The 25,661-nt window shown below is 47.3% G+C and overlaps 2 protein-coding genes across 10 annotated transcripts in view; one reads left to right on the top strand and one right to left on the bottom strand.

Moving 5' to 3' along the window:
- Nucleotides 1–7,456, bottom strand: part of ACAA1 (acetyl-CoA acyltransferase 1) — a 14,822-nt gene extending 7,366 nt beyond the window's left edge. For 2 of the 3 annotated variants that reach the window (XM_025375105.1, XM_025375106.1), the window contains exons 1-5: nucleotides 7,084–7,456; nucleotides 6,811–6,904; nucleotides 4,228–4,285; nucleotides 2,200–2,279; nucleotides 1,871–1,913 (exon numbers count right to left, since the gene is read on the bottom strand). In XM_025375105.1, the coding sequence (XP_025230890.1) occupies nucleotides 1,871–1,913; nucleotides 2,200–2,279; nucleotides 4,228–4,285; nucleotides 6,811–6,904; nucleotides 7,084–7,344 (536 nt within the window). In that variant the 5' untranslated portion in view covers nucleotides 7,345–7,456. The remainder of the gene's footprint in view (nucleotides 1–1,870; nucleotides 1,914–2,199; nucleotides 2,280–4,227; nucleotides 4,286–6,810; nucleotides 6,905–7,083) is intronic. The other variant, XM_025375107.1, reaches the window with a different exon arrangement.
- A 1,201-nt stretch (nucleotides 7,457–8,657) lies between these two features.
- Nucleotides 8,658–13,201, top strand: MYD88 (myeloid differentiation primary response 88). 7 transcript variants are annotated; one of them, XM_025375364.1, is made up of 5 exons: nucleotides 8,658–9,210; nucleotides 10,052–10,186; nucleotides 10,576–10,737; nucleotides 10,945–11,036; nucleotides 11,319–13,201. In XM_025375364.1, the coding sequence occupies exons 1-5, from the start codon at nucleotides 8,844–8,846 to the stop codon at nucleotides 11,337–11,339; spliced, it is 777 nt and encodes a 258-aa protein (XP_025231149.1). In that variant the 5' UTR covers nucleotides 8,658–8,843; the 3' UTR covers nucleotides 11,340–13,201. The 7 variants fall into 7 exon arrangements, with proteins under 7 accessions (XP_025231149.1, XP_025231147.1, XP_025231145.1 ...); XM_025375362.1 differs by having other exon boundaries at nucleotides 10,576–10,756; XM_025375360.1 differs by having other exon boundaries at nucleotides 10,576–10,756; nucleotides 10,945–11,040.
- Nucleotides 13,202–25,661: the final 12,460 nt, after the last annotated feature.

Below are 25,661 nucleotides of genomic sequence, written 5' to 3'. Positions count from 1 at the left end.
AAAAAAAAAAAAAAAAAAAAAAAAAAAAAAAAAAGAAAGTAACCACAGGCTGGCCATGGTGGCTCACGCCTGTAATCCCAGCACTTTGGGAGGCTGAGGCGGGTGGATTACGAGGTCAGGAGATCGAGACCATCCTGGCTAACACGGTGAAACCCCGCCTCTCTAAAAATACAAAATATTAGCCGGGCGTGGTGGCGGGCGCCAGGGGAGGAAGCTGAGGCAGGAGAATGGTGTGAACCCAGGAGGCGGAGCTTGCAGTGAGCCGAGATTGCACCACTGCACTCTAGCCTGGGCAACAGAGCGAGACTCCATCTCAAAAATAAATAAATAAAATAAAAATAAAAGTAACCACAAAGCTGAGCTCAAAGGGTGATCAGACCTGCATAGACAAGGAAGTGCTACGAGCTGAGAGGAAGGAGACGGCAGCGTAATGTGGTCAAAAAAGGGTTTTGAGGCGATGGGGGACCCTAACGCCTCAAGGGATGCTAACAGATAACCTTGACTGAGTGCTTTTCATGTGCCCAGCACTATTCTGAATTCTTTTCAGATGTTAGAGTGCTTCAGTGTCAGTCACATGACAGACAAATACTCTACAGTGTAAGCTGTTGGTATTACTCCATTTATTCTTCTCAACTTCAAAAGAGCTGAGCTAGGTATCCCCATTTTATAGATCAGGAGACTGAGGTCTAGAGAGACTGTATAACTTGTCCATGGTCACCCAGCCTGGATCCACATTTAAGTAGTCTGACCTCAGAGCCCACTTCCAACTAGAGTGCCCTGTGCTACATACTTGCTGATCAAAGCCTATGGAGAACAGTCAGGCTGTGATGTGGGTGTCAAGCCTGGCCCAGATCTTAATATCCTAGTACCGTGGTCCTTAACCTGCTTGGGAATCAGATACTCTCTAAGAAACTCATAAAAGCTCCAGCCCTTCTCAAGTTATCCACACCACCTTTCACCCAGTAAAACAGAAGAACATGACAGAAATCAAAGGGCAATGGCCCTTGCCCAGCCAAAGTCCTTGTAGAGTGGTCTTTGGCTTTATTTACAACTATAGACATAGGTCAGTACAACTCAGTGCCAGCTGCCACAGCCCTGCAACAGGGGCCAGCAATGTGTTCTCTCAAAAAATACTCTAAAGAGGATGCAAAAGGCAGCAGGGGTATTTCAGAACCCTGGGGCTGCTCACTTCCCCCAGCCTGCCAAAGCCCTTACTCCCCTGCCCTCCCAGCACCAGATGCCCACCCAAGCCTGGGCACCAGTGCCCTGCCCTTCCCTGGAGGCACTGCCAAATACAACTTCTGCAGCTCCATTTGCTGCAGCCAACGATGGAGCCACAGTCTAGATGGAGGTGACAGTGACCGAACCACCACAGATCTCATTTTGTCCCTCACAGCCCATAGGCAGCTGGAAGTTTCCACATTGGTACCAGCGTGGGGAGACAAAGGGACAGACAGCCTAGTAAAATGAACAAACTAGTTATACAGTAGGCAGCTGTCCCTGGCTTTAGAGAACCCAAACTGCAACTTCTCTCTCAGCAGCATCATGAATCAACAAGGGCCCCAAAAGGAAACCCAAATGCTGGATTTTCTCAAAATGCTTGCCCACCTTTTCCAGCCTGAAATACTTCCAAGAAAGTAAGCTTTTAGAGGCCAATTCCCCTCCCCTGCTAGTGCTGAGAGGTATGAGTGATTCCTGAGCAGCCAGAGTTGGTAGCTACTCTTAACCTGCATTTGTGAGAACCCACTCCCGGCCAGCTGCCTAATGGGGATGGGGGGAATCCTGAAATCATGGCCTCTGAGAACTCAGATGAAAATTAGTTTTATTGTCACAAGTTGGTTAATAAGCTCCGGCAGAAAAAAATTCTTACCCACAGGCCATGCCAATGTCATAAGACCCATTTCTGATGCCACCTGCAACAAAAGCATTTCATAAACATCCTTTGCCAGAGTCCACCTGTTCTGGAAGCAGTGGAGCCTCTTCCCCACCTGGTCTCTAGATGGGACTCAGCCCCAGCCTCAGAAATGGAAGACCCAGGAATGTTCAGAAAAGGCTTTGGGCAGTGGTAGGGGGTGCTCCTGCACTCTTTCTGTGGTTAGAGTCCTCTCAGAAATCGTTATTACTTGCCCAGCAGACAGCGACTTCGCTGACCCAAACCCACAGGTCCAGGATCAAGGTGCCCACCCAGTCATAACTTACCTGCTATGCTGGCCACTGCCTGCAGCCCCGACGAACACTGTCTATTGACAGTGGACAAAGGCACAGTCTCCGGGATGTCACTGAAACAGAAGGTGAGAGAGTAGAATCAGCTCCCAATTCCATGCCAGGCTCTCATGGAAAGCAGTCCTATGCTTCTAACTGCCCCCCCCAAGGGATGTAAAGGGCAGGGGAACAAACCCAGCAGCCCTGCCCCCATGCCAGGCCAGATCCATGGAATGGGGGTGGGCAGCTACTGGACAGATCCCCTCTCTGCAGGCACTTGCTCCCCAGGGCCACCAAGCACATTCCCTTCCATTCCTGTGACTATCTTCAATCAATGACCAAGCACAGCCCAAAGGCAAGGGAAGCCTGTTTGGGCCACAGGGATCCTTCTCTCTCTCCCTTTGAAGATTCAAAAATGAAAACTATGTATCTCTGTTTCCCCCAAAGAACAGAGAAAAGGCACTGCTGCTAGGACAGAGCACCAGAGCCAAAGAAATGCCTAAAGTCTGAGGACAGGGACCCTCAACCTTACCAGTAATCATATAGCTAACCCTGCATGTTCCCATGGACTCTTGAAAGCCTGATCCCACCTAGATGAAGCACTCTGATGGGAATCATGTGTTCTAACATCCGTTGCTGTGGTAGGTTCCCCAAGACTCTCACACTGGTCTTAGCCCTGGAAGCTAGTAGGGCTTCCCCTCTTGATGTAACCTGCCTTGGCCAACAGTAAAAAGCCCTAGGGAAATTTCCAGACCTCCTCAGACCCACAGACTCAGAACCTGAGGGAGTGGAAGCATCCTGGTGATTCTGGTGTACGGCCAGATTCGAGAGTCTCTCAACTAGTGCCCAGGCCAGGCTCTGCAGAGACTCTCTCAGGTGGATAGCTTCCTGTGCAGCCTGTTTGATCCCTCCAGGGTCCCTTAACTCCCTAGCAGGTAGTTACCATTCCTTCACTCAATCCACCAAGTGTTCACTAAATACCTACTTACCACAAGGCATCACCTGAGGGATGCTGAGATGCATATAACACTGTGCCCTGGAGGATGCCCAACCAACACACAGAAAATGAATCAACTAGCAGAGACTGAAATAACAGGACAAGGAGGCAAACCACATCAGAAGGAAGTACATGGCTAGCTACTACTGGAGAGGAAGGGGCTCTCATTGTCAGCCTGAGAGCCTGGATAAGTCATGCCAAAATGGTGAGACTGTGTTTGGGCAGGGTTTGTCTTTCTGTCTAGGGCAGAAAGAGGAGATAGGGCTAGCACTTCAAGGAGACAGAATGACGATATCAGGGAAGACAGTAGGCCGACAGGTGGCTGAACGAAGAAAAGTCAAGGTGAGTAAGCAGCTAGGAGATGAGGCTGGAAGGTAAGTCTGGAGCCAGATTGTAGGGGTCCTTGAACTACAGGCTGGGCAGTCTAAACCTCTCCCAGTTCCTAGAGGGTTTTTGTTTTCCTGTTCCTTCACTAGCTAATGTTCCTATTTATTCTTCTCCATACATCTAGAAGTACAAAGCTAAGCAGTTCTTAAATCTACACACGAAATTAATTTAAGCACTCTTTCCCCTGCAGGCGCTTAAAGGAAAGTTTACCAGGTCTCCTCCTGAGTGTCCCCCTTCCCCATGGTTCTGCCCTATCCCAAAGTCTCTGCTAGTGGGATATGACTGGAGTTAGCTCAACTAGTAAAGAGGCTGAAAGTCACTTTTCAGCATGCTTACTTGGTTACTCACCTGACAAATGAGGGCAGAATCCACACTTACAAAAGGCAAGTGACAACCTGGCTTTGGCTAAAAATCAAGCCACAGAGAACTTCTGCTCCAGTCCCAAAGGCCTTGTGTATCCTGGCTCAGCACTTTAAAGTAGGGGAGAGGTTGAGTTCACAAGAGCAGGGAGTCAAGGACTCTGGTTGCCTCATTCTGGTATCCAACCTTATCGTCCCCAACCTGCAGACTGAGTTCCCTGGGGCCTGGACCCAGTAAAGCATCAAAATGGCCAACCCATGGCTAGAACTAGAAAAGTTTACCTCAGAAACTGGGCGATTCGGGCCATGATTGCCCCGGCCCCAGGCTGCAGCACATTTCCTGTGGACAATAAACTTTCATTCAGCGCCAGGTGGTGGTATTCTGTGCACTAAGGTATAGCTGTGAAAACCAGAGATGAGGCATTCCAGATCTTTCTTTGGGACACTAGCCCTTGGCAGGGTCACTTGCAGCTCTGGAACATCAGGGTTTGGGGCAGGGAGAGCCAGCCATACAACAGCTTGTCCTGGTCATCCACCAGCTCCTGTCGCTAAGCGTCCCACGCTCACTTGCCCACGCACCCAGCTTTTCCAAATCAGCACAGATGGGCAGGTTGCCTGCCCTTAAAAGTGAAATGGGAGTTTCTGAAAAAGCACATCTCCCCAGGTATCCTCCTCTGAGCCCTGTTGTCACCCCAGAGAGGTGGAACAGTGATTGCTGACCTAGGGGTGGCATCCGCTGGATAAGACTCTTGCCATATCATGTTTAGTATTTCAAGGTGAGGGGTGGGATAGACTGAAGGTTGTGGGGAAAAGAAAGATCAGATTTTTACTGTGTCTATGTAGAAAAGAAAGACATAAGAAACTCCATGTTGATCTGTACTAAGAAACATTGTTTCTGCTTTGAGAAGCTGTTAATCTGTAACTTTAGCCCCAACCCTGTGCTCACAGAAACATGTGCTGTACTGAATCAATGTTTAAGGGATTTAGGACTGTGCAGGATATGTCTTGTTAACAATGTGTTTGCAGACAGTATGCTTGGTAAAAGTCATAGCCATTCTCCATTCTCTATTAACCAGGGACACGATGCACTGCGGAAAGCCGCAGGGACCTCTGCCCAAGAAAGCCTGGGTATTGTCTAAGATTTCCCCCCACTGAGACAGCCTGAGATACTGCCTCGTGGCCATATCCCGTGGGAAGGAAAAGACCTTACCATTCCCCAGCCTGACACCCGTAAAGGGTCTGTGCTGAGGAAGATTAGTAAAAGAGGAAGGCCTCTGTTTCCCGCACGTCCCTAGGAAGGGAATGTCTGTAAAGCCGACTATTGGTTCTATTCTGAAATAGGAGAAACCACCCTGTGGATGGAGGTGAAATATGCTGGCAGCAATACTGCTGTTACTCTTTGCTACACTGAGATATTTGGGTAAAGAGAAACATAAATCTAGCCTACTATGCACATCCGGGCATAGTACCTTCCCTTGAACTTATTTATGATGCAGATTCCTTTACTCACATGTTTTCCTGCTGACCTTCTCCCCACCACCCTGTTCACCCTGTTCTCCTGCCTAAGAGGTCCTGCCCCTCCACACCTGTGGGTATTTCTCCCAAGGCGGAGACGACTGAGAAAATAAGACACAGAGACAAAGTATAGAGGAAGAAAAGTGGGCCCAGGGGACCGATGCTCAGCAATTGAGGACCTGCACTGGCACCGGTCTCTGAGTTCCCTCAGTATTTATTGATCACTCTCTCTACTATCTTGATGAGGGGGATGTGGCAGGACTACAGGGTAATGGTGGGGAGAGGGTCAGCAGGAAAACATATGAGCAAAGGACTCTGTGTCATAAATAAGTTTAAGGAAAGGTGCTGTGCCTCGATGTGCGCGTCGGCCAGATTTATGTTTGACTTTACACAAACATCTCAGTGCAGTAAAGAGCAGTATTGCCGCCAGCATGTCTCACCTCCAGCCATAAGGCGGTTTTCTCCAAACTCAGTAAATAGAATGTATGGTTGGGTTTTACACAGAGACATTCCATTCCCAGGGACAAGCAGGAGACAGATGCTTTCCTATTATCTCAACTGCAAAGAGGCCTTCCTCTTTCACGAATCCTCCTCAGCACAGACCCTTTATGGGTGTTGGGCTGGGGGACGGTCAGGTCTTTCCCTTCCCACGAGGCCATATCTCAGACTATCACAGTTGGGGGAAACCTGGACAATACCCAGTCTTTCTTGAGCAGAAGTCCCTGTGGCCTTCGGCAGTGCATTGTGTACCTGGTTAACAGAGAATGGAGAATGGCGATGACTTTTATACTGCCTGCAAACAAATTAACAAGGCACATCCTGCACAGCCCTAAATCCATTAAACCTTAAGTCAATACAGCACGTTTCTGTGAGGACAGGGTTGGGGCTAAGGCTACAGATTAACAGCATCTCAAAGCAGAATTTTTCTTAGTACAGATCAAAATGGAGTTTCTTATGTCTTCTTTTTCTACACAGACACAGTAACAGTCTGATCTCTCTTCCTTTCCCCCACACTGCCGGACTCCCCTTGCCGAGATAGTGAAAATAGTAATCAATAAATACCGAGAGAACTCGGAGACCAGTGCTGGTGCAAGTCCTCGCATGCCTACTGTCCCAGCCTCCTGGGCCCACTGTTATTTCTCTATACTTTGTCTATGTGCCTTATTTCTTTTCTCAGTCTCTCGTCCCATCTGACGAGAAATACCCACAGGTGTGGAGGGGCAGGCCCCCTTCAAAAGTCAAGGCCATGGAGGTTCCCCCAGTGAAAACTCGGGGTAGGGAGGTGCGGAGAGCTCTGGACGAACGGAAAAACGGGGAGGGCCCAGCACAGGGCCTGGGTGGTGCGCTCACCGACACAGATGTCCCCCAGCTCTTCCGGCCTCAGATTCACGTCCTTGAGAACCGCGGTCATGACGGCCGAGAGAAGCTCGTCGGGGGTGGTGTCCTGCAGCAGGAAAAGCAGCCGCGGTGACCCCCAGTGCCCCATGCTCACCCCAGGGAGACAAAGCGACCACAGCTGGATGCGGAGCTGCCTCCGGCGTCCAGGGTAACCAAACATACGAACCAGACCCCAGCCCGCGCTGGCGTCTTCCCACACTCGGCACCCAGACCCTCGGGCCTCACCTTGAAGCCGCCGCGGCCTGCCCGGCAGATGGCCGTGCGCCGCCCGTGCACCACCACCACGTCCGCGGCCGAGGCCTGCGGGGCGCCGCTCAGGCAAGGCGCAGCCTGCGGCATCCAGCCGGAATCCGGCCGGCCTGTCAGGTGGCCCAGCACTACCTGCAGCCTCTGCATTGCGCAGCTCAACCCTACAGACCAGCCACCAGTCCCGGAACTGACCGCCGGAGTTAACAGACAGCCGTCCGCGCACGCGCAGAACCACATCTCAGCCTCCAAGGCCTCAACTCCGCCCACAGCCCTGAGAAGGGACGCGAGCGCCCCTCCAAAAGTCCCGCCCACCTCCCGCCGCAGCCAACCACAAGGTGAGTCGGCCTGGGAACCCGCCCCTCCCCGCCACCGCCTACCGAACCCTCTATAGGAGGGCCCACAGTCACCGCCCAGCCGAGCTTTCCACTCAATGCCCCGCCTACCTTAGCCTACCGCAGCCAACCAAAAGGTGGATCTTTACGAATCCCCGCCCAGAAATGCAGAGCGGAAGCCTTTCCACCTTTTGTAGCCAAACCCGAGACCCGACCCCCAAACCCATATCTCCTGCCCGCAGCTAAACGGAAGGCTGGAGCGCCAGGACCGCTTTCCGCTTGCGAGATGGAGTTGGAAGCCGGGGCTCTAATTCCTCTACCCACTTCCTAGTCGGCTCTGCTATCCCTCCGGTCCCAGTACCCGAGCTGGGGGACCTAAATACTTCCGAGACGCCCGAGTCCTACTCCAACGTGGGTGGGCTTTCCCATTCTTTCGAGAAGACAGGGAATTTGGGCTTCCGGACTGGCCGGGAGAACAGATTTTACAGAGGTGCCGGGGTGTGACAAGCTCTCTAACTGGAGAATGAACGTTTCACACTTTTACCAGTTTTACACCCAATTGGAATGATTTTATTAGTGCCCATTTCCCGTGCTAGGCTGGGGGCTCCACCAAGGCAGAGAGCCTGGACAGGCTTGACACTTAGTAGATGATCAATAAGTACTTGTTGAATGAGTAAATGAATGAACCAGGGCTCCCTAGGTCAGGACTGTGTCCCTAAACCTAAAGAGCAAGGGCACGTGCCCCCTTGACTCCCAATAGCAGGGCCATGTCTTTACTTGAGACCCTGGAGAGTAGCGCTGGGCTTCCCACAGACACCAAAGGACAGGGTGCCTTGTGGTCCCCAACCATTTTGATGGCAGGGTCACGGCATGCCTCAGGCTCCAGAAGACAGCTGTCCCTTTCCCACTCCCACCTGGGGAGCACAGCAGGGGTCTTCCCTTACCCCTACTGGCAGGATTGCGTGTTCCCCAGAGACAGTGGAGGGCAGAGCTGGTGCCTTCCCACTTGTCCCCTCCTCGCCATCCTCTAGGGCAGGACCGTATGAACCCCTCAGATTCCCCAGTGGAAGAACTGTGGCTCCACCAGATCCCAAAAAGCAAGGCCCGTTTCCTACAACCTCTGAAGGAGGGTCGTTCTCACTCCGCCGCCTACCTACTACTACCATCATCAGACCCTCGAGGGCAGTGCTGTGGACCTCTCCAGATCTCAAAAGGCATATTCCTACTTCTTACGCTCCCACATCCCCCGCCTCCAGACCTCAAGGGTAGAGGTGGGAGCCCCCGCCTCCGCACTTTTGCGCGGGGCTCCGGATTGTAGGGCAGGGCGGCGCTTCTCGGAAAGCGAAAGCCGGCGGGGCGGGGCGGGGCGGGTGTCGTAGGAGAAAGAGGAAGCGCTGGCAGACAATGCGACCCGACCGCGCCGAGGCTCCAGGACAGCCCGCCATGGCTGCAGGAGGTCCCGGCACTGAGCCTGCGGCCCCGGTCTCCTCCACATCCTCCCTTCCCCTGGCTGCTCTCAACATGCGAGTGCGGCGCCGCCTATCTCTGTTCTTGAACGTGCGGACGCAGGTGGCGGCCGACTGGACCGCGCTGGCGGAGGAGATGGACTTTGAGTACTTGGAGATCCGGCAACTGGAGACGCACGCCGACCCCACTGGCAGGCTGCTGGAAGCCTGGCAGGGACGCCCTGGCGCCTCGGTAGGCCGACTGCTGGAGCTGCTTACCAAGCTGGGCCGCGACGACGTGCTGCTGGAGCTGGGACCCAGCATTGGTGAGGACGTCCCCTTCCTGGCCTCGTACCTGGGGGGTGAGGAGGCTGACTTTCCGCGGCCTCAGCATCCTGTCTCCCATGGAGAGACCCCATTTCCTGCCTCGGGGGCCAGAGAAGCCTGCAGAGGGAGAACCATGCGGGTCCCGTTCCTTCTTAATAACCGGGACTGGTTATTAAGAAGGACTGGAGAAAGGTCCGGAGAGGCGAGAAGGAAAGAAAGCAGCTTAGGCAGAGGCTTTCAGGTAGGACCAGGAGTCAGAATCAGGCTTCTGTGGGGGCATCTGGGCTGTTTCAAGTACAGCAACAGGACAGGTGGGGCGACTGACAGTGGACTGTCTTAGAAATCTCAGATCCTGGGGAAATGCAGCCCTTCTTTCTACTCAGTGGCACTTACATAATATACATGCATAGGCGTTGGGTACAGCTGCCCACAGACAGGCACACCTTCTGGGTTGGAATCACTGCCCTCACTGCACCATAACCAGTGGATCTCCTGAGCCTTTCTGGCATGCCCAGCGCCTTGCTCACATCTGCCCTAGATCCTAGAAGAAGCAGACCTACCTTGGTACCATTCTCAGGATCCCTAGGAAGGGACAGAGATACAAACCTGACTTTGATGGCCTTCCAGAAAGCCAGAACACCACTGACATCCCTTTGGGTCAGTGAGAGCCAGTGGGAGCTCAACTTCTTAGAGCTGTTGAACTGCTCATGGCACCAGTGAGCTGGGGAAGCCCTCTAGAACAACCCAGCCAGAGGAGGTGGGACAGCTCCTGGATCCTGACTGCGGGTAAAGAGGTGGGCACTCCCAGGGAACCTGCTTTACCCTGTCTCTTCCCCACAGAGGAAGATTGCCAAAAGTATATCTTGAAGCAGCAGCAGGAGGAGGCTGAGAAGCCTTTACAGGTGGCCGCTGTAGACAGCAGTGTCCCACGGACAGCAGAACTGGCGGGCATCACCACACTTGACGACCCCCTGGGTAAGGGTCCAATACTGTTCCCATGGGACAGGTGGAATAGGACATTGTGGCGTTAAGAGCATGGGTGTTGGAAGCAGATGGGCAGTGGGACCTTGGGCAAGTCACTTAATCTTTCTGAGCCTCAGTTTCCTCACCTGAGAAATGGAGATAATAGTCTTACATCTGGATTGCTGTGAGATGCTCATGAAACAGTGTCTATCTCGTGGTTAATCCAGAGCTTGGCCCCTGAGGTATTCATCTTTCCTCTCCCGGGAAGGGCACTTTCTCTGAGGAGTATCATCTTGGGAAGGGTACAGGGCCCAGGGTTGCCTAGGCAGGGGACTCTTGGCTGGACCCCTCCCAAGACTTCCCATGGAGCTCTGACCACCACCCTTGTGCTGTGCACCCAGGGCATATGCCTGAGCGTTTCGATGCCTTCATCTGCTATTGCCCCAGCGACATCCAGTTTGTGCAGGAGATGATCCGGCAACTGGAACAGACAAACTATCGACTGAAGTTGTGTGTGTCTGACCGTGATGTCCTGCCTGGCACCTGTGTCTGGTCCATTGCTAGTGAACTCATCGAAAAGAGGTTGGCTAGAAGGCCGTGGGGTGGGTGGGTGGATGCATGAAGCCCTGCCCTGGGGTCCAGATACTGGGCATCTCCTTCTAGCTGTGCACTGTCCAGCCTGGGCACAGTGGGCTCTTCCCGAAGCTATTCCCAGGGGATATGCTGGACTAAGTTGCCACGGGACCTGCAGCCTGCCCACTCTTCCCTAGGTGCCGCCGGATGGTGGTGGTTGTCTCTGATGATTACCTGCAGAGCAAGGAATGTGACTTCCAGACCAAATTTGCACTCAGCCTCTCTCCAGGTAAGCTCAACCCTGCTCTGGCAAGATAATGAGGGAATGTGTAGGTGGGGCCTCTGGATTGTCAGCCTTCCCTCCCCAAGGGCTGTGGATGCAGTACCAAAGAACTGCTGAAGATCTCTGCACACCTGAGCATGTGTACATGTGTGTGCCTTTTTGTGTGAGTGAATGTGTGCCAGGGTGCTTAGATGGGGGATGGCTGTTGTTAACCCCTGTGTTGAAGACTGGGCTTGTCCCACCATGGGGCAAGGGCCTGATGCCAGCATGGCACCCCTTGGCTTGCAGGTGCCCATCAGAAGCGACTGATCCCCATCAAGTACAAAGCAATGAAGAAAGAGTTCCCCAGCATCCTGAGGTTCATCACTGTCTGCGATTACACCAACCCCTGCACCAAATCTTGGTTCTGGACTCGCCTTGCCAAGGCCTTGTCCCTGCCCTGAAGACTGTTCTGAGGCCCTGGGTGTGCGTGTATCTGTCTGCCTGTCCATGTACTTCTGCCCTGCCTCCTCCTTTGGTTATTAGGAGGAATCTGTGCTCTACTTGCCTCTCAATTCCTGGAGAGGCCAACTTCACAGACACATCTGCAGCAGCTGGACATCACATTTCATGTTCTGCATGGAACCAGTAGCTGTGAGTGGCATGTCCACTTGCTGGATTATCAGCCAGGACAGTATAGAACAGGACCAGCTGGGGCTAGGAGAAGGACCAGCAGAGCCAGCTCTGCTCTGAGCCATTCATACATCTTTAGCTTCAGTTTCCTCACTTGAGGAGTAGGATGGGGAGAACAGAGAGTAGCTATGTTTGAATCCCTGTAGGGAAAGGTGAAGCATAGCTCCGGGTCTCCTGGGGGAGGGCAGTCTTGGTTGCGGGAGAGCTGGCTGTTGCTGGACTACATGTTGGCCACTGCTGTGACCACGACACTGCTGAGGCAGCTTCTTCCACAATGATGCCTACTGATGCTTCAGTGCCTCTCTGCACACCTCCCATTCCACTTCCCCACAGGGCAGGTGGGGAAGCAGGTTGGCCCAGCACAAGGAGATCCCACCTTGAGCCTTATTTCTTAATGGGTCCACCTCTCATCTGCATCTTTGACACCTCCCAGCTTCTGCCCAACCTTCAGCAGTGATGAGTCCCCAAGAGACTTGCCTGAGCAGCTTGAGCTGCTTTTCATTTCCGCCTGTCAGGATGCCTGTGGTCATGCTCTCAGCTCCACCTGGCATGAGAAGGGATCCTGGCCTCTGGCATATTCATCAAGTATGAGTTCTGGAGATGAGTCACTGTAATGATGTGAGCAGGGAGCCTTTCTCCCTGGGCCACCCTCTGAGAGCTTTCCCACCAACTTTGTACCTTGATTGCCTTACAAAGTTATTTGTTTACAAACAGCGACCATATAAGAGCCTCCTGCCCCAAAGCTTGTGGGCACATGGGCGCATACAAACTCACACACAGACACACACATATGTACAGACGTGCACTCTCACACACACAGGCAGCTGCATACAAACGTTTCTCTAGGTACAGCTCTCAGGAACAGCTAGGTGGGAAAGTCCCATCATTGAGGGAGCCTAACCATGTCCCTGAACAAAAATTGGGCACTCTTGTATTCCTTTTCTCTTGTGTCCCTACTCATTGAAACCAAACTCTGGAAAGGACCCAGTGAACTGGTATTTATACCTCTAATGAAGCACAGAGAGAGGAGAGCTGCGTAAACTCACACAACAATGAACTACAGACACAGCTGTTCTCTCCCTCTCTCCTTCCCAGAGTGATTTGTACATTACTCTCAAGCTGTCCTTTGGGGACAAGGTGTCATGGTCTTAAGTGTCTGTGCCCCAGGGCAGACCTTAGGACCCTAAATCCAATAGAAAATGCATCTCTTTGCTCCACTTTCAGCCAGGCTGGAGCAAGGTGTCTTTTCTCAGGATCTTGGGAGGGAATGGAGGCCCCTCTATGTATGATCTTGTTGAGGTGTTTAGCTGCCATGCACCTGTCCCCCTTTAATATTGGGAATTTTAGAGCAATCTCAAGAAGCATCTTCTACATATTTTGTATGCATTATAATAATTTCAAAGATATCTGAGAAAAGCCTATATTTGCCATTCTTCTGTATCCTGGAATACATCCTGCATCCTGAGTTTATCATAATAAAGAATATTCTACCTTGGAAACTTTTGTGTGTTGAGCGGAAGAGGTTTGGAAGCAGTAATGTGGGCAAGAGAAGCTGGTCCACTGGGTGGGTTCCAGTGGATTTGGCAGGGGCTTCCTGAAAGCTGGGCCCCCTCCTCATAGGTTCAGTCCTCAGCAGGGCTGCAGGCAGAACCAGGAATACTGATCTCAGCTAAAGACACTCAGGAGACTGCCCTCCTCCGGCCATGTTCAATCTTTCCTGGGTTGTGCCATGCTCCTGGGCCCTGGCCCAGTCTTTGAGTAGGGGCTAATCTATGCTCCAAAGCGTCTGGAGGACCCCCCAACTCTAGCCACTGAGCACTGCACTGTTATTCCTATTAATCTTCTTTGGGCACATCTATGTTAATCCTAAAGGTACTGATCTATTTTTAAAGCAAATGTATTGCTTTTTCACTGTTTAAGAAAATTTGGAAAATACAAAGAAAAAAACTCATAATAATCCCAGAGAGAACTCTAGTGACATTTTAGAGTGCTCAGACATTGTCAGTGACAGTAGCTTTTGTCTCAGTGGTCTATCTGCTGCCATGTCCTGGCTCTTGAGCCACTTGGATGCTGGAGCCTCCCCAGCCTTGCCCCTGTGCCCTCAGGTACTCCTGGGAAGGCCCTGTGTACTCAGAGAACTCCTGAGGCCGAACCTTTCTCTCCAGCATCCCCTGGGAAGCAGAGCCACAGTGTGGCCCTGGCGGTGCCCCCAGGGTCTGCCATGTGCTGCCTATGGCTGGGGAGACAGTCCTGGGCCGGTCCCCTCTTGGGAAAAGCCTCTCTTCTCTCAGGCCAGGCTGTTGACCCAAATGTGCGCTCCCCACCCCTATCTGACCCTCACACTCCTCACACCTGCCTGTCTCCAGTGCCTTCTTTCCCATTAGCTGGGTTCCCAAATGTGAATAAAGCTTCCTCTTCTCATTTTCAGTTTTAGTCCTCTAGGAGCATTCAAAAGAGAAACTTTCCTTTTTCAATAAGGAAAATTTACTGCTGAAATTATCAAAGGCAAAGCAGGAAACTTTGGAGGGCAGCAGCATAGTTGTAATTCAAAACTACGATTCTGCATGACGATGGACATGGATTTCGCCACAAGTTAATGACCAGGGAGAGAATTGGAGAGAGGGATTTCCTCTAGATGAGATAAGACTTGGGTCATAAAGATCAAATGCACTAATATAGTATGACTTTGTTGGTTGCTGGTTCAAACTGACCAATTGTAAAAAGACAATACTGGGTCATATATCTGATAAGGGGTTAATATCTGGAATGTATTAAAAAAAACTCTTACAACTCAACAACAAAAGAAACAAACAACCTAACTCAAAAATGGGCTAAAGACTTAGACAGACGTTTCTCCAAAGAAGATATACAAATGAGGGACGGGTGTGGTGGCTCACATCTGTGATCTCAGCACTTTGGGAGACTGAGGTGGGTGGATTGCTTGAGCCTAGGAGTTGGAGACCAGCCTGGGCTACATGGCAAAACCCTGTCTCTACAAAAAATACAAAAATTAGCCAGGCGTAGTGGCATGCACCTGTAGTCCCAGCCACTCGGGAGGCTGAGGTGGGAAGATCGCCTAGGAGACGAAGGTTGCCACGAGCCAAGATTGCGCCACTGCACTCTAGCTTGGGCAACAGAGCGAGACCCTGTCTAAAAAAAAAAAAAAAAAAGAAACAAAAAGAAAAAAATATACAAGTGGCCAATAAGCACATAAAAATATGTTCAATATCATTAATTAGGGAAAGCAAATCAGAACCACCATGAGATAGATACCACTTCATACCCATTAGAATGGCTACTATAAAATATATATATATATATATATATACACACACATATATATTTATATCTTTATATATACACCAAGCATTGCTGAAGATGTGGAGAAATTGGAACCTTTGTACACTTTTGATGGGAATATAAAATGGTATAGCTGCTATAGTAAACAGTATGGCAATTCCTCATAAAATTACAAACAGAATTACCATATGATCCAGTGATTCCACTTGGGAGTATATACCCCAAAGAATTGAAAGCAGGGTCTTGAAGACATGTTTGTACACCCATGTTTGTAGCAGCATTATTCACAATAGACAAAAGGTGTAACCAAGCCAACATCTATCAACAGATAAATGGGTAAATGAAACGTGGTATATATGTACAACAGAATTTTACTTAGCCTTAAAAATGAAAGACATTCTGATATATGCTGCAATGTCGCATAAAAACGCTAAGCGAAATAAGACAGGCTGGGCACAGTGGCTCATGCCTACAATCCCAGCACTTTGCGAGGCTGAGGCGGGTGGATCATTTGAGGTCAGGAGTTCAAGACCAGCCTGGCACACATGGTGAAACCCTGTCTCTACAAAAAATACAAAATTTTGCCAGGCATGGTGGTGCATTCCTGTAATCCCAGCTACTTGGGAGGCCGAGGCAGGAGAATCACTTGAACCCAGGAGGCTGAGGTTTCAGTGAGCTGAGATCATGCCACTGCACTAATAGAGCAAGACTCTGTCTCAAAAAAAAAAAAAAAAAAAAAAAAAAAATTCACACAGCAGAACACTGGGCGGGTAAGGGTGGAAGATGAGGGACCGCACCATCAATTTAGGGGAACATTGTCCCCACTGGCTATTTGCCAGATGATACAGAATGTTTTAAATGCCCTTGGGGATGTCTGGTTCTGAGACAATATAGAGTAAAAACACTTCTGCTTATTCCCTCTGCTAAGTACAGGCAAAACACCCTGGACATTATATAAAACACAAATATAAGGAGACTCTGAAGCGTTGAAAGAAGAAGATAGAATGGTTAGGGACCTCAGGACCTGTGGAATCACATGGCACTGGCCTAGGGTTTTGTTTTTGCCTACGCCTAATAGATCTCAAATTGAGTATGGAGAAGGCAGAAAACTATAAACTAATGAGTGCAGGTAAAGGAAAAAAAAAAAAAAGGAAAACCTGCACTTACTAGCCAAAGGACCAGAAAGGGACAGTCTTGCAAGAAAGAAAATTTGTACAAAATAACCACTCCAGCTAAACCATAGAAAAAATTGTAGTATTACCTACACCCTGCCAGTAAAGACCAAATGGGGAACCTAAACTTCCACTCCCACCCACTTGGGTGTCAGAGGGAGTCTAGCAGAGAGTCAACACTTTCACCACTGCCCAGCAGTAATGTCCTCTATCATGTCAGTGGAGGCCAGATGGGGAGTAGTAACAAGGCATCCTTCTCCCTTCCAGCCAAGGCTGTATCAGGGGAGGCTTAGTGGGCAGCCTGAACTCTCATCCTGACCCAGCAGTAACTAGGCACTCTCTCCCTTGTTCTCCCTCACCTCTACCCTGGGATGTCAATAGAGTAACCTGCACTTCTACCTCCACCAGACAGCATTGTTTTGATGTCAAAGAAGGCTAACTAAAACAGAAGATCTAAAAGAGATCCAGCCTCATAACATAGCATCCAAAATGTCCAAGGCTGAAAATCAGTCAACATACCAAGAACCAGGAAAATCTCAACTTAAGCAAGAAAAGACAATCAACAGATGCTAACACTAAAATGACACAGATGTTAAAATTTTCTGAAAAGAACTTTAAAGCAGCCAGTGTAAAAATGCTTCAATAAGTAATTGTAAACATCCTTGAAACAAATTTTTTTTTTTTTTTTTTTTTTGAGACGGAGTCTCGCTCTGTAGCCCAGGCTAGAGTGCAGTGGCCGGATCTCAGCTCACTGCAAGCTCCGCCTCCTGGGTTCACGCCATTCTCCGGCCTCAGCCTCCCGAGTAGCTGGGACTACAGGCGCCCGCCACCTCGCCCGGCTAGTTTTTTGTATTTCTTAGTAGAGACGGGGTTTCACCGTGTTAGCCAGGATGGTCTCGATCTCCTGACCTCGTGATCCACCCGTCTCGGCCTCCCAAAGTGCTGGGATTACAGGCTTGAGCCACCGCGCCCGGCCGAAACAAATTTTTTTAAAGTCTCAGAAAAGAAATAGAAGATATAAACAATTAAATTGAAACGTTAGCACTGAAAAAAAAAAAGAAAAAACTTACTGGATGGGTTCTGTTGTAAGACGTCGATAGCAAAGAATCAGTGAACTTGAAGACAAACCAATAGGAACCACCCAATCTGAACAAAAGAGAGAAAATAGACTGGAAAAAAATTAAGTCTCAGTAATTTGTGGGACAATAAAAAAAGTCTAACATGTATGTCATCAGAGTCCCAAAAGGAGAGGAGAAATAATTTGGAGCTAAAAAAGTATTAAAATAAATATGGTTGAAAATTTGCCCAATATGGCAAAAAAAAACCACCACTAACAACAAAACCCATAAATCTATAGAGCCAAGAAGGTGAGCAAACCCCAACCATTATAAACCCCAAGAAATCCACACCAAGGTACCTCATAGTCTAACCTCTGAGAATTAAAGACAAAGACACAAATATTGCAAGCAGCCAGAGAGAAATGATGCCTTACCAATAATGAAAAAATTTTTGAATGGCAGTAGATTTCTTCCATCGGAAGCCATAGAGGTCAGAAGACATTGGCACAACATTTTTCAAAGACTGAAAAAAAAAACCTGTCAACTCAAAATTCTATATCCAGTGAAAATATTACTCAGGAATGAGGAGGAAATCAAGACATTCTCAGATGAAGAAAAACCATGAGAATTTGTCAACAGCAGGCCTACCCTAAAAGAATAGCTAAAGGAAGTTTTTGAAAAAGAAAGAAATACAAGAAAAAAAATCTTGGAATACTAAGAAAGAAAAACAAGAGAACCAGTAGAAAGATGTGTAAATTGAGTAAGCTTTCATTTTCTTGAATTGCCAAAATTATATCTGATGGTTTAAGCAAAAGATCAGTTTAGTGGTTATGTGCAGGATAGATTAAGGAAGTTGATAAGCATAGTGGTAATTTCTGCTTCAGGCAATTTCACAGACAAAAAAGAGAAATGTAATGACTACCGGCTAGGAGAAGAAACTCTGGGATCCCCACAATTTCCTCTTTCCTCAAAATATCTAACCCACCAGGTTACTTCCTCTCCTAAACACTCCATGCATTGTCTGATGTAGTTTTCAACTTATGTACAGGAAATATTTGGGACAGCTATAAATGAGGGAGAGTCAAGGCACTTAAACAAGGAAAGGCCTCTATATCTCACTGAAACTGATAAAACGTCAACACAAGTAGAACTGTGATAAGTTAACATATGTATAATGTTACACCTAGAGCACCTACTAAAAAATCTGTTCAAACAGTTACTCTCAAACACTATAAATAAATCAAAATGAAATTCTCATTTCATTTGGAAGTGCCCAAATTATAGAGCTGGAGAATAGATCAGTGGCTGCCAGTGTTTTGATTGGGTGAGGGAGGGAAGTGGGTGTGACTACAAAGAGGCAGAGCTTTAAGATGTTGCAGTACAGGCCGGGTGAGGGGGCTCACACCTGTAATTCTAGCACTTTGGGAGGCCGAGGCAGGCGGATCACAGGGTCAGGAGATTGAGACCATCCTGCCCAACACGGTGAAACCCCGTTTCTACTAAAAATACAAAAAATTAGCTAGGCATGGTGGCACACACTCGTAATCCCAGCTACTCGGGAGACTGAGGCAGGAGAATCGCTTGAACCCAGGAGGTGGAGGCTGCAGTGAGCCGAGATCGCGTCACCGCACTCCAGCCTGGGTGACAGAGCGAGACTCCGTCCCAAAAAAAAAAAAAAAAAAAAGATGTTTCTTTTTTTCAAGTAGCTCTGTATCTTGATTTTGGTGGTGGTTACACAAATCTATATATGTGATAAAATGGCATAAGACTCTACACACGTTATACCAATGTCAAGTTCCTGGTTTTGATATTGTACTATAGTTATGTAAGATGTATTCATTGCGGGAAATTGTGCTGAGGATATAGGAACTTCCCTGTACTATTTTTGTAACTTCCTGTAAATCTACAATTATTTCAAAATAAAAAATTCAAACAATTTTTAATTTAATATAATTAATATAGTTTAATACTGTATTAACATTAAATTTTATTTAATTTATTAATTAATAAGTAAATATATAAGTAAATTTTTTTTTTTGAGATGGGGTCTCGCTCTGTTGCCTGGGCTGGAATGCAGCAGCATGATCATGGCTCACTGCAATTGCAACCTCTGCCTCCTGGGCTCAAGCAGTCCTCCCAGTTCAGCAACCTGAGTAGTTGGGATTACAGGTGCACACCACCACCACACCAGGCTACTTTTTTTTTTTTTTTTTTTTTGCAGAGACAGGGTTTCACCATGTTACCCAGGCTGGTCTCAAACTCCAAACTCCTGGGCTCAGGTGATCCACCTGCCTCAGCCTCCCAAAGTGCTGCTGGGATTATAGGCATGAACCACTGTGCCCAGCCAGAAGTAAATTTATTAATATTGATACTGAAGCTTACTAATATTTAATAATAATATTTTATATTAATAATACATAATTAATGTTATTTAAATATTTTAATTAAACATATTTTAAAAGTAGAAACAAAAGCCCCTGGGTGCTTATGAAATGACCAAAGCTTAATTTTCCATCTTGCTTTTTAAAGGAAGAATATTTTTCATTATAAAAGTGATTGCTGATAACTATATGCATATGTAAAAGAGTATATATTTTCAACCATAATTTCATTTTATGTTGAAAAAATTGACCAACTTGGCTTTTCAGGACCTACTTATTATATTGGTCCAGGTCAAAAGCAGCATATGAAGCTAAGCTAGGCATGGCTCTGTTCTCAAGAAACTTAAAACCCAGTGGAATAATTGAAGCACAAACACAGAAGACTTGAAGAACTCAAGAGTTAGACAACAGAGTCCTCTATAACAGATGCGCTGGCTGGTTCCAAAAACAGTATGTCCTACAAGTCTTGCAGACAGGACTCTGTGGGACAGAGGTCTTGAAAAGATGACATTTAGGGGCTTTGGAAGGTGGCAGAACTGGTAGGTAGACACCAAGAGAGGAAGGAGATTCAAGCAGTAAGGAAATAATTTAAGCAGAAGGGGAAAGTGAGAGGCATATTTAGGAGCAGGGAGTAGACTGGTAGGACAAGACTCCAGCTTCAGTAGGAATGACTGGGGGCACTGGAACTCAGGCTGCAACAGGGAGCATCGATTGTGTCTGGTTAGGAGGGAATTGTTAAAACCAGAGTGTGGAGAAAATTAGTTTAGTGGTCGTATGCAAGATAGATTAAGGAAGTTGATAAGCACAGTAGTAGTTTCTGCTTCAGGCAGCTGCTCAAACAAAAATGAGAAATGAAGTGACTGCTGGATAGGAAGGAGAATCCGTAGTCTCCAGAATTTCCTCCTTCCTCAGATCAAATGACTCATTCCAGTGTTCCTTGTCCTAAACACTCATGCATTAATTCAACTTGCAGTGACCTATCCCTGAGGTCATGAGGGTGGGCCAAGGCCAAGGCCATATGAGGTAGGTCTCATGTGGCTCTGGTTCAACCAGATTCCTCTGGTTGCTTATCCATAAGTGAAGATGAATGTGTTTTAAAAACACCAAGTTCAGCAGCTTCAGGTGTTACCTCTTTCTAAAGCAGGGCTATCCAACAGAAAGATAATCTGAGCCACATATATAATTGAAAAATTTCTAGCAACCACATTAAAAAAGGTAGTAAGAAGCAGGCAAAATTAATTTTAATAACATTTTATTTAACCTAAGGATCTAAAACATATAGAATATATCCAAAATATCATTTACATAAAAATTATATTTCTAAAATATTATTTCAACATGTAATCAATATAAAAACTATTGATGATATTTTACATTGTTTTCACATTGAGTCTTAAAAAGGCACTGTGTATTTTACACTTACAGCCCACATCTCAATTTGGACTAGCCACATTTCAAGTGCTCAATCACCACATGTGGCTAGTGGCTACTATATATTGGATTGTGCTTCTAAAGAACGCTGCTACTCAAAGTGTGGTCCCTGGACCAGAAACATTGACACCATTTATTAGAAATAAAGACTCTGAGGCCCTACTCCAAACCTAATTCATCACGTTCTGTACTTTGATAGGAGCCCCAAGTGATTAATAGACATAGAAAGGTTGAGAAACATTGCCCCGTGCACTTGGGAAGAGAGACCTAGGATAACAGTGTTTTTGGCTACCCACCATCAACATTCCATCTCCTCATTTAGATTCCATGCCATGATTTCCCTCCAGACACAGACCAAAACGAAAGAGTGCCTCTCTCTTTTTCTGAGCACTATGATTGGTTCAGGTATGTCACGTGACTTGACCAGACTCAGTGAGACACAATGATTCCTTTGGTAGCTCCGACTGTGATTGAATGTAAAAGGTTATAAATTCTGGAGCCACTTTGAAGAGTGATGGGAGCAGAGCTATCATGCTCCAAAGTGGCTCCAGAATTTATATTTGTATATGAAGGTTTCCGTATAAATCCTGTAAATAGAGAAAACCAGATACTGATGACATCATGTGAGCCCCTGCTTCAAGCCTTACTGCCAGAATTTTCAGATATGTGAGCCAGCAAATTCTCTGTTTAAAATAATTTGGGTTGTGTGCTAGATATTATCTGTCTTCTCTTCCACATCTTCCCTTGTTCTCCACCAGGCTCTGTGCCCCAAGATAATGACCTTCAAGGATTACATCAACAGGTTCCCCTTGCCCACTGGTTTCCTGTTGGGCTTGGCCAATGGGAGGCACCAGTGGGAGATGAGAGAGCAGGAAGAGAACGAAGTGAGGGTGTTTATTCCCTTGGCTCTCTTCTTGTGGGATTGCTGAGGGCTGATTATACCTCTCTACAAAAGGCTACAGCTACTTTCAGGCAGTCTTCTCTCTCTCCTACTTTCTCTGCTTCTAGTAGGCCTTAGTCCTCTTGCTCTGTCAGGCCTAGGAATGATAATGGCTCCTGGAGGTGGTTGGCCCTAGAGTACTGCACTATTCCATTTGGTTTTCCTATTCCTTGCCCATGACTGCATGGCTCTTTGAACCAGGTTTTGTGACCCAAGGTATTGACTGGCTCCCCTTGCCCACAGGTTTCCTCTTGGGCTTGGCCAATGGGAGGCATCAGTGGGAGATCAGAGAGCAGGAAGAGAATACTTCCTTTATTAAACTGTCCTCAAATTGTCCATTTTGAGTGTGCCATTTGTTTCCTGTTAGGACCTGACTGGCATAGTAATTGGTATCAGGAATAGCCTGGAGCCAAGTCCAGCTGAGTCCAACATAGATCAGCCAAATACAATCTGATCTGCAGACACTTGAACAAGAAGTAAATGCTTATTGTTATCTACCACTGATATTTTGTGGTTGTTTGTCACATAGCATCTTTGTGGCAATAACTAACCAACGCCCTTTGTATGGTCATGTGATTAAGTCATGAGCAATGGTATGTAAGAGGAAGTGATATATTCAACTCTTAGTTTGTGACCTCAACAGAAAGGTGTGTGCCTTTTATTTTTAAAACCTTCTCATCTCATGCTGCAGAAGTGTGGGTGTGGTGGTGGGAGCTGAAAGCTGCATGTTGAGGATGGCAGAAATGAGACGGGTAGAGCCTGGGTCCCTGATACTACAGAGTTGAACTATCAGTCAGGACTGCTTACACTCAGACTTTTATGTCAGAGTGATTTCTGACCGATTCCTGTCACAAGGGTCCCCTTTCCTGCTCTACTGATAACTGTGTGGGTGTATCCAGCTTCACCGAAGGGCTGGCTGTAACTGGACAATTCATATGTCTGCTAATTTAAAGCACAAAAATCATTAGAGTAGGTATGCACATTTATAACTCAGAGATATGAAGACAGTGTAGCTTGTTTTCTATAATTGAAACTTTTGCATGAACCCCTGCCCTGCTGGATGGGATGGGGAAAATTTAGCTTGCCAATTAATAATATTATCAGATTTTTTTGGTGTCTTTGTGGGTAACCTGATCACTCTTAGGCAAACGCTGTTTTTTAGGGTTTTTTAGGCCTCCTTCCCTTCTTTCTTCATCTTGCCAAGATGGTGTCTGGGAGTCTGGGAAAGAGAAGGCTCATGTGACCTTGTGGTGGAAAGAAAGGGTTGCCTTGGATCTCTGTGAGCAGGTCCTTGTACTGTCCTCTGGCTCTGCCATGGAGTGCCTGACCTGATTTTATTCCTGACTTGCTATGTGTCACCTGCTGAGATGCAGCGGGCCTCATATGGCCTTAGGAATGTGATGTCAGCATCCAGCACTGAAGTCTACAGTTCCAAACATTTTCTTTCAGTCACAAAGTCTCACCTCTGTAGGCTTTCATTCCAACTCTCTGTACAGGCCTCCACAATACTTCCCCATGCCTTCATGGGGCACAGGAAGCTCTTTTTCTATCTAGGATTAGTAGGTGTTAAGTTCTTGGGCAGGGCATTCTGTAGGACAGTTATATGTAATTCTGTGTAAGGGGTCAATGTGGAACTTTATTACACTCATGCTCAACTAGACACTGCAGAGCTAATTGAATTAGCATTTACCTAAGAGAGATCAGGTGACCCATAATAGGAGGATAATGTCTTCACTGCCTGCTGGATGGGGTCCACTGCCATTCACCAGGAAAACAGCGTCAGTTCTAGGGGCCCAGACCTCTTTGGACATTGGAAAATGATCTCCTGTTTAGGTAGATTGCTCACAGCTGTGCACACAGAGAATCGTTCATAAATATTGTGAATTACATTTGATAGAGACTAAGGGGCACTTTAGTTCCCATTTCCTGATGTCTTAAAAATTTCAATTCAAAGCTTACACAGGCAAAGCCCTCTCTAATTTGGTAGACCCTGAACCCTAATTCATTTGTTCAGGTTGGGTTCTAAAGGAAAACAAGGCAAAGAAAGCTCCACAATGCACTGGGAATCAAATAGAAAGCTTTTATTTCCGTAATCAGATTTTGCAATAATAAATTAGGCAGTGCCATGGCCAAGCAATGATGCAGCAGTGGTATGGTGTGAATGACATTACACAGATGTCTGTTTTTCCTGTTTTTCCTGAGTAAGCAGACCTGAGTCAAACCATTCAGCATTGTTGCCCAATCTCTGTCTCTGTAACGCTTTATTCTATTTCCATCAACCTATAATTACCGGCTATCCCTTATTCAACACTTAAAATAAGCCAGGCACTGTGCTAAGCATTTCCAGGAATTTCTGGAGCAAGTTTCTTAACCTTTCTGAGTTTTCTCATCTGTAAAACTGGCATAAAACCTCACAAGGCTATTTTACTGATTAAATGAGGTGTTTATATCCCTTCGTGTGTTGCCTAGCACTTAAATCTAATGGCTGCTCAGGGCTTTTTATCTGAATTCATGTTATGAAAGTAGGCATTATATTACATGCTGTCTGAATCTATTCAGATCCTGAGTTCAGAGAGTGGGGGATACCAAGTTATCTGAACATAAACATGAATATCCAGTTCCTGGGTTTGATAGTGATGGATACCTGTAGTTTTGAATGTTTTATAAATTACAGCTGCCCCTCAGAGATACTCCTGCCCAAGGTTGAGCGTTCACTAGCATATCTTTTTGCAAATTTTCCTAAGAAGGGGAGAAAATCAGCTCTTCATAAGTTTTCAGATTGTCATTATGCTGACAGGACTTAAGGTGGGCAAAAAACGAAAACCCCAGAAAAATGCTTTACTTCCTTTCTAGTCATAGGGTATTTCCACTCCTCACAGGGGACCTACAACCTAATCTGAAATACAGAATATTCACGAAGAGAGAAGACCATGGGTACATGGCACCATAGGCTAAGTACCCAGAAATGGTCTGAGGGAGGTGGTAAGCATATACAACTGCCCTCAGGGCTGGAACAATCTCAGAAAAAGCATTCCGAGGGCTGTGGGTGGAGCAGGGAGGGTGGGTCATCAGTTGAACTGGGCAAAGCAGGTAAGATCTGGACAGGTGGAGCCAAAGAAAAGTGGCATTCCTGGAAGGAGTAATAAGCTGAGCACAAGGGCTGAGGGAGGCACAATGAGACCAGGTGGGAATGGAGCATGCTGGAGTCTCCTCAGAGTGAAAGAGAGGAAGGGCTGGGGTGGGGGTGCCATAAACACTGGTATTTAAATTTTGAAACATACTTAGAAAGAGCACATGAACATTTATGAATAGTTGAGCATGTGTGTACCCATCATCCAGGTTTAGAAATCGAATATGACCCATATCTACTAAGTCCTCCATGTGCCCTACCTGGGCTGTAGCCTTCTCCTTCCCCCTAGAGCTAATCACTAACTTGAATTTTTTTGTTGTCTCCTTGCAATAAGATTATTCAATTGTACTTTGATCTTTTTGTGAATGCAATCATACTCCATGAATTTTTCTGTTACTTTGTTTCTATCAGCATTGCTCTGTGTGTGTGTATATGTGCGTGCGTGCGTGTGTGTGTGTGTGTGTGTGTGTGTGTTGGGGGGTAGTTGTTTTGTTTTTCAGGCAGTCTCACTTTGTCACCCAGGCTGGAGTACTGTGACATGATCTTG

This window comes from Theropithecus gelada, chromosome 2 (genome assembly GCF_003255815.1).
Source record: "Theropithecus gelada isolate Dixy chromosome 2, Tgel_1.0, whole genome shotgun sequence".
NCBI lineage: Eukaryota > Metazoa > Chordata > Mammalia > Primates > Cercopithecidae > Theropithecus > Theropithecus gelada.
This window is presented reverse-complemented; position numbering and strand designations above follow the sequence as displayed.